The sequence below is a fragment of the Plectropomus leopardus genome, chromosome 23 (assembly GCF_026936395.1).
Source record: "Plectropomus leopardus strain MGB_pleo_1.0 chromosome 23, ASM2693639v1, whole genome shotgun sequence".
Taxonomy (NCBI): domain Eukaryota; kingdom Metazoa; phylum Chordata; class Actinopteri; order Perciformes; family Serranidae; genus Plectropomus; species Plectropomus leopardus.
Genome location: NC_142198.1, coordinates 3,623,421 through 3,632,110, shown reverse-complemented (window position 1 = coordinate 3,632,110; position 8,690 = coordinate 3,623,421). Strand labels below are relative to the sequence as shown.

The 8,690-nt window shown below is 36.6% G+C and overlaps 2 protein-coding genes across 2 annotated transcripts; one reads left to right on the top strand and one right to left on the bottom strand.

Annotated features, from left to right (window-relative positions):
• Window positions 1-406: 406 nt before the first annotated feature.
• Window positions 407-2,790, bottom strand: LOC121962359 (uncharacterized). Its single transcript, XM_088073655.1, has 2 exons — window positions 2,492-2,790; window positions 407-1,756 (listed from the first exon to the last, which is right to left on the bottom strand). The coding sequence occupies exons 1-2, from the start codon at window positions 2,661-2,663 to the stop codon at window positions 837-839; spliced, it is 1,092 nt and encodes a 363-aa protein (XP_087929781.1). The 5' UTR covers window positions 2,664-2,790; the 3' UTR covers window positions 407-836.
• A 2,145-nt stretch (window positions 2,791-4,935) lies between these two features.
• LOC121961915 (uncharacterized) lies at window positions 4,936-7,567 on the top strand. The gene is made up of 2 exons (XM_042512022.2): window positions 4,936-5,211; window positions 6,136-7,567. The coding sequence occupies exons 1-2, from the start codon at window positions 5,040-5,042 to the stop codon at window positions 7,104-7,106; spliced, it is 1,143 nt and encodes a 380-aa protein (XP_042367956.2). The 5' UTR covers window positions 4,936-5,039; the 3' UTR covers window positions 7,107-7,567.
• The last annotated feature ends 1,123 nt before the right edge of the window (window positions 7,568-8,690 follow it).

Below are 8,690 nucleotides of genomic sequence, written 5' to 3'. Positions count from 1 at the left end.
GGGAGGATTATTAGATAATTATCCAAAAAACAGGGGAAAAAATCCCCCAAACATCATTTATAATTGTAATAATTTTATATTCAAAATCAGGTTACAGAAAAAAATAGATTTTTTATTTTATTTCTTTCTTTCTTATTACCAGGAAATCTTATTGTAATTTCTTTTAACATTTTTTTTAACTTAACTTTTGGGCCATGTCTTGTAAAGAGTAAATCAGGGGTGGGACCAAATTGTTATTTTGCAAGTCAAAAGTCTCAAGACTTTGCACTTAAACATATTTTGGTTCCTGCGATTACACAGGTGGGGCCATACCTATATTGCATATGTTTTTTTTTACATATATAATATTTGTAACATATGCGTTTAACTCTTTGCATCACAAGCAACAACTATGGAACACATCAAGTCAAGTCGATTTTTATTTATATAGCCCAACATCACAAAATTTAATATTTCATTGCACTCACTATGAAAACATATCCCACAATTTGGGCACTCATGATTGCTTCGAATAAACACTGTTGCGAACATGAATATAAATAACAATCAAAAAAAGGGACACTTCATATTAAGATAATGACAAAATCCTATCCTATTTCAAATAATAGTAACATGCGGTTACAGAGATGGGGCTATTGCACATGTAATTTATTCAGTTGGTGATCAAGTCTCCACAGGAGTGTCAGGTCAGTGGTTTCTCCTGTGTGTTTTATTTGGTGTTTTGTATATACATGATTTTTTTCCACTCTGCTGCAACAATTGGCTAATCATTTCTGTAAAATCTTGTAGGTTTTGACAAGTTAATTTTTGTGCAGATTCTGCAAAGTTCCAGCCTCTCAGCCGTTGTGTGCTCTCCTCATGTGGTGCGTCAGGGTACCGCTAAGTCTGAACGATCTCCCACATGTTATGCAGGTGTACGGTTTCTCTCCTGTGTGGATTCTCATGTGGACTGTCAGGTCACCACGGAGCCTGAAAGCTTTCCCGCATGTTTTGCACGTGTATGGTTTCTCTCCTGTGTGAATTCGGTTATGAGTGTGCAATGCCGTCACCTGACTGAATCTTTTCCCGCATGCGTTGCACAGATACGGCTTCTCTCCTGTGTGAATCCTTACGTGTATGTTTAATGATGATTTCTGACTAAATCCGGTCCCACAGATAGTGCACAGGTATGGCTTCTCTCCTGAGTGAATCCTTTTGTGCATGTCCAAGTCTGACTGAAACATAAAAACTTTCCCACACGTGTCACATTTTAAAGTCTTCAAGGAAGACGGGATTGTCTCTGTGTGGATGATCAGGTGTCTCTGCAAACGGTACTTAAATTTAAAAGCTTTTCCACAAGTTTCACATTGAAAAAGATTTTTAGTTGAGTCAGTCTTTGACGTGGTTGGCTGGACATTATCATTGTAACTTTTGCTTTCGGGATGTCTCTCCTGTGGTGTTAGCACTGCATCTGTGGTTAATTCTGGGTCTTCCTGCTTGTCTTCTGTCTGATCTCGGCTTATAACTGGTTTGTTTGCACACTCTTCAGTGTCTTCAGGATGGAAGTTCAGAGTCTGATCTTCACTTTCTTCATGAGTAGGAGTCAGCAGAAAGGCATCAGTCTCCTGCTTCAGTACCAGCTGCTCTCCCTCCTGACTGGTGCACACTTCTTCCTGCTCCTCTTTAATCTGTGGAGGTTCTGGACTCCTCTGGATGCAGAGCTGCTGGTCAGTGAGATCCTCTGCCTCCTCCTTGAACAGATATTGCTGTGGGAGCTCTGCAGGGACACGCAACAAAAGAAGAAATGTCAAGCTCAGGATTCATATAAATAATTACTAATGAATTTCTCTGACTTTTTCATGACTTTGATGTACATTTTTAAGATCACACATTCTCTGAAACAGCCAGCAAAACTCCTTATTGGTTATTTTTCATTGGTATAGTATTAGTATTTTTCAGCACTAAGGGAGGGACTTTTTTTCTATTTTGGCTTGGGGGCATACAACTTTTAATGGCTGTAATTTTTATTTATTTTACTGCAGATTTTTTTTTAAAAGAAAATACGGACTTTTTAAATTTGTAGGAATTTTTTTAAAGTTAAAAAATGCGGCATTTTTTCCCTTATGAAATTTTAGGTTATTGTTAACTAAAACATATCTTCTAAAGCCACCTTTTTTAAAATTGCCATTGTTTATCTTTTTTACTTTCTTTTCTTTAAAAAACAAAACAAATTAGCAACTTAAAAAAAAGAAAAGCTTTTTGTTTTTGTTTTTTTTTTAAAGAAGTGAACTGTAAAAGTCACAACATGTTATATTAAAAAAAAATGTGGCAATTTTTAAGCGATTTTTAAAGCAATTTTTAAAGGAAAAAATACTTTTTTTAACTTAAATTTCCTGAGTGTTTTTTAAACAGACATTTTCGCGACATCAAATCGCGAAAATGACACAATTTATCACAACCGGAAACTGCAGAAACAGCAGCTGTTACATGTGTAGTGATATTAAAAACAGACCTATCCTGTGTAACTTTATTTCAGGATTCCAGACGACATCCAGCAGCCTGCGCTGACGCTCCAGCTCTCCTTCATATTGGACGATAGTTTGGTGAAAAACGCCGAATATTTCCTCCGCAGCAGCAGTTAGTCGCTCGTTCACAAACTCTCTCAGATACTCAAATGAAGACATTGTTGCTTTATTGTAATTTGAATAGCTTCGTTACGTGTATTGTATAGTTTTACGGCTCATTCATTACGAGCAAGCAGCTGACAGTACTAGCGTTTGTATTGTTTACTTCCGCTGGGTGTCACACTTTCAAGTTCCGACACTGGGGAGTGCGGCAGCTTTCGTTCCGCTTTCAAATGGTTCATTTAACTTAGCTCACTTCATTACACAAGAAGGTTTGTTACTCTTACATCATCTTCTATGTTTGATTGACAAGCTCAGATTTTTTTTTTTGTCATTGGCTTTAAACTTCTACATTTGCTCCGATTTTTGCACAGGTTGAGTTAAAGTTCTAAAGTTTTAAAAAGGTAAAACTATTCCTTTCAAAATAATTTCAGTGAAATTTCCAATTGCCTTTGTGATTTTCCATTCAATGCAATGCTACCATCAGTGTCACCACATACTTCTAGAACAGATGTTTCAAAGTAAATGTCTTCCAGCCCTCCCTGGTGTCATAAGGTATGAATATATATATGACATTTACAGAAAATGCTAGTAGAAAGCAGTAGAAATTGAGCAGTAAATTAAAACTGTAGTTTTGCTAAAAATAAATAAATAAAGTAATGATGTGACCCCAACCAATGTTTTTCTGTCTGGTTTTGACTCATTGCTGCTGCCCTGGCTAGAATTTAAATAGTGCATGACAATTACATACATGACACATTCTACCTTACTAGGACACGATTGTTGTGTCAAATTTGTCTTAACATGAGAAGCTAATGAAATTGTAATCTTGCAAACAGTTTTTATTAGCTGATCTAGGTTTCCTTTTCATTTTGAAAGTAGAAAGGGTTGAATCAGTTGTGGAGGAAATCTTCCTAGTCCTCCAGTGTTGATTTAGAGTTCACATGCACAACATGCTTCAATGTGACTGTCTGGGGCTTTAAAACTAAACTAACCACTGTACTAAAGGAATACAGGCAGCTGGTGATGGTCCTTTATTTAAAACTAGTAACAAAAAAGTGTGTGTGTGTGTGTGTGTGTGTGTGTGTGTGTGTGTGCGCGCACGTACGCGCGTGTGTGTGCATGTGTGTGCGTGCGTGTGTGTGTGACTGCATGGTCTGGTCGTCTTAAATTGCCCTTACAAGGGGACAGTAATGAAAGCATGTCCTCATATCCCCAGTCTGCAGCAAAGAATGAATGACTTCATGTTTTGGAAAGAAAGAAAAAAACCCAGCAGCGAGCACATGGAGCAGCCTGCACACACCACTGAGCCTCCAGCTGCAGCCACAGCTCCATACACACTCACTGCTGTCACTGGGATTCAAGGATTTGTATAATCTACTCATTAATTGAAAAGACTTAAAGTCTTCTACATAATAATATTGCTCACATGGGCTGCTGCTGTCAAACAGAATGTTCTTAAACAAACTGTGTGGATGGGCTGAGAGCAGCTGAACAGAAAGGAAATAAGGGAAAATGTATATATACTGACTAATAAATGTATATATACTGACTAATAATATAATGTGAAGGTATACACACAGAATAGACATACAGATAAAAACAAGGACAAATATATATATATATATATATATATATATATATAGTTCTGGACTAAATATAGAATTAACACTGTCACAGGTTGCTAAGAGGATATGACCAAATGTGATGTGATGTCGTCTTTTTATTTTTTTCATTTCTTTTATATTTATATTACCTTTTTAATTTTCGTTTTACCTAGATTATTTCCTTTTATCTGAGGGTTGATTGCTCCAATTGTTTGTGTTGTTATTTTTGGTCAGTTTCTTTGCATTATTTCATATTGACATTATGCATCCTGCATCTTGCATTATTTGTCCTCTTATCCTGACTCTACCCTAGTTTCTTTTTCGCTTGTGCTCATTAGGACTCTTTGGCTGCCTGTTGTTGTATCGCCATCTGTGTATCCAATTTCTGCTTTAATGTTTGTCAAACTGCTTAGTAAACTCTGTTTTTAATATAAATTTAAATAAAGTTATTATTGTTGTTATTATTACAACTATTATTATTAACATATATGGCTTATATTAAGATTTTTTTTAATCACTATCTATGAAATAACAAATATAAAAGCAGTAGTTTACGAAAGAGTGCCAAATTTAATCGTGGAATGAAGTCAGGGAGATGTGTGTTACATTTTTTCTAATATTAAACACAAAGATTTAAACAAAATTCCCTCCGTTGAAAGCGGAACGAAAATTCCTTACGTTCACTACCGGAACTTAACAGTGTGAAACTCAGCGGAAGTAAACAATACAAACGTTAGCACGAGTTAGCAGCGGTATTGAATGAGGGCGAAGACAATATTGTGCTTGTGTTGCAGCTGATTTTTGATATTTAAATTATAACAAAGCAACAATGTCTTCATTTGGGTATCTGAAAGAGTTTGTGAACGAGCGACTAACTGCTGCTGCGGAGGAAATATTCGGCGTTTTTCACCAAACTATCGTTCATTATGAAGGAGAGCTGGAGCGTCAGCGCAGGCTGCTGGATGTCGTCTGGAGTCCTGAAATAAAGTTACACAGGATAGGTCTGTTTCACTGAATCACCCCGAACAACACTGAACATATGACCCCGATTGCTGGAATATATTCCCGTACCAATTCTTTCGCATATTTGCATTTTTTCCCCAAAGTGCAAAGTACGTTCAGTCATGAAAAATCAGGAGACTTTGCAAATAGCAATTTCGGCCTACTAAAGTTTTGGAAAATGTAAACATTTAAATTCTGGAAGTTTTGGAAAACTGGTATTTAGTTTTACACACCCTTGAACCGTCGTCAAATTGAAAATCCAACGATAACTTCTGTTTTTACAGTTTTTGGATGTGATGAATGGTGTCATTTTCGTTATAATTGAAGAAAATGTTTCTTTAGACATCATCACCAAAGAGAAGTCATTTTTTTTTCAAACTATATATATACACATATATAGGCCATTATATTTTCTTTTAAAAAAGACGTGTTTGGAAATGATTTTTTTTTTTAATCCCCAAAAATGATTGAAAATTCTTTTTTTTTTAAATCATAAACTGACCTTTCTCTGTTTTGAATTTGCAATAAATAATATAATATAATTTACAGCCGTTTAAAGTTGTATACTCCTCTGCCAAGCCAAAATAAACAAAACATAAATCCCTCCCTAGTGTTGAAAAAAATATTTAACACTCCTCCCTCTTTTTGCACCACCCCTCCCCTCTCATCAATAATGAACAATCCCTAAATTATTTTTAAATATTCGGTTCTTATCCTGTTCTGAATTTATCTTTTTTTTTAAAATAACATATATTTCAAAAAGCTATCACATAGTAATGAAAAAGAACCAATAAGAAGGATGAATGGTAGTTTCAGAGAATGTACGTTCTGTAAAATTTGCAGCAAAGTCATAGAAAATCATTGGTAACAATGTGTATGAATCCTGAACTTGACGTTTTTTCTTTTGTTGCGTGTCCCTGCAGAGCTCCCACAGCAACATGTGTGCAAGGAGGCCGAGGATCTCACTGATCAGCAGCTCTGCATCCAGAGGAGTCCAGAACCTCCACAGACTAAAGAGGAGCAGGAAGAAGTGTGCACCAGTCAGGAGGGAGAGCAGCTGGTACTGAAGCAGGAGACTGATGCCTTTCTGCTGACTCCTACTCATGAAGAAAGTGAAGATCAGACTCTGAACTTCCATCCTGAAGACACTGAAGAGTGTGCAAACACACCAGTTATAAGCCGAGATCAGACAGAAGACAAGCAGGGAGACTCAGAATTAACCACAGATGCAGTGCTAACACCAAAGGAGAGACATCCCGAAAGCAAAAGTCACACTGATAATGTCCACAAGCCGACCATGACGAAGACTGTCATGGCCAAAAAACTGATCCAATGTGTCACTTGTGGAAAAGCTTTTAAATTTAAGTGCCATTTGAAGAGACACCTGATCATACACGCAGAGACAATCCCGCCATCCATGAAGACTTTAAAATGTGACACGTGTGGGAAAATTTTTATCTTTCAGTCAGACTTGGACTTGCACCAGAGGAGTCACTCAGGGGAGAAGCCATACCTGTGCACCATTTGTGGGACTGGATTCAGTCAGAAATCAGCATTAAAGACACACACAAGGATTCACACAGGAGAAAAGCCGTATTTGTGCAACACGTGCGGGAAAAGATTCAGTCAGGCGTGGACATGGCACGTACATCAAAGAACTCACACAGGAGAGAAGCCGTATTTGTGCAACACGTGCGGAAAAAGATTCATCCAGATGTCGGCACTGCAGAGTCATAACAGAATTCATACAGGAGAGAAACCGTATTTGTGCAAAACATGTGGGAAAGCTTTCAGGCATAGTTATGGTCTGAAATCCCACATGAGAATACACTCAGGAGAGAAACCGCACACCTGCAAAAATGTGGGAGAGCGTGCCGACTCAGCAGTGCCATGACGCATCACATGAGGACAATACACAACAGCTGAAAGGTGGGAACTTTGCAAAATCTGCACAAAAATGAACTTTTATGTGTCTGATTTGGTAAGGCACCTGTGGGACCAGATTTAGTCAGAAATCATCATTAAACATGCACGTAAGGATTCACACAGGAGAGAAGCAGTATTTGTGAAACACATGCAGGAAAAAGATTCAGTAAGACGTCGGCATTGCACATTCATAAAATAATTCATACAGGAGAGAAACCGTATGCACGCAATACGTGTGGGAAAGCTTTCAGGCTAAGCAGTGATTTGTCAGTCTACATGAGAATCCACACAGGAGAGAAACCATACACCTGCAGAACATGTAGGAGATCATTTAGACTTTGCGGTGCCCTGATGGATCACATTAAGAGGATACACAACAGCAGAAAGGCTGGAACTTTGCAAAATCTGCGCAAAAGTGAACTTTTATGTGTCTGATTTGGCAAGGCATCTGTGGGACTGGATTTAGTCAGAAATCATCATTTCACATGCACATAAGGATTCACACAGAGAAGAAGCTGTATTTGTGCATCACGTGCAGGAGAAGATTCAGCCAGGTAACACAAAACAGATAGCACAATTCATACAGGAGAGAAACTGTACATGAGCAAAGCATGCGGAAAAGCTTTCGAGCTTAGTAGTGATCTGCCCGTCCACGTGAGAATCTGATGTCATTATCTTAATATGAAGTTTTGCTTTTTATGATTGTATTATTTATATTAAATCCATGAGACCTGAGAAAACTGGCATGATTTGTTTTTTAAAATATAGGTAAAAGGCAATGAGCAGCTTAAGAAGAAATTACACAAAAACTAGCAAAAAAGTGTAAAAAGTACAGGATGATTAAAAAAAAAAATTAGAAAATAAAACCAAAGAAAAATAAGGTAGAAGAAAAAAAAACAGAACAAACAAAAAAACAAGGCAATGACCCAAAGATGTGCTAAAAAATAATAATAATTCTAATTATATATATATATATATATATATATATATATATATATACATATTATATAAAGTTTTTTTTGTTTGTTTTTTTTTTTTTTTACATTTTTCCCTTGCTTCTTTAAACATAATTTTCCAAAAATAACAAAAATAAAATAAATAACGGAACAGTTCTTGGCATGCTGCTTATTGCCCTTTTTCATGTGTTTTCAAAAGATAGTAAACCAATTTGCTCAGATCTTGAAGATTTAATGCTTGTGAAGGGGTCGCAGCACAAGAATTGTGATGTCAATCCAGGTTTCAAAGGGTTAATGTTTACAAGAGTATGTATTTGAGAAATGATTTCATAGTGAGCACAGTGAAGTTATCAAATATATTTAATTTTGTTATGTTGGGCTATATAAATTAAATGGACTTGGTGTGTTCTTGAAAGTTGTTGCTTGTGCAAGATGCCCATGAGTGAAACGTCTTTTAGTTTAAAGTAAAACATTTAAAATCGACGTACTTCAAGTAATATTGAATACTTCTTTATAAAGCCTGTTCACCTTTACAAGAAGTCAGACTCAGCATTTAAAAGTGACTTACTGTACATCACTGTTTCATATCACCATAT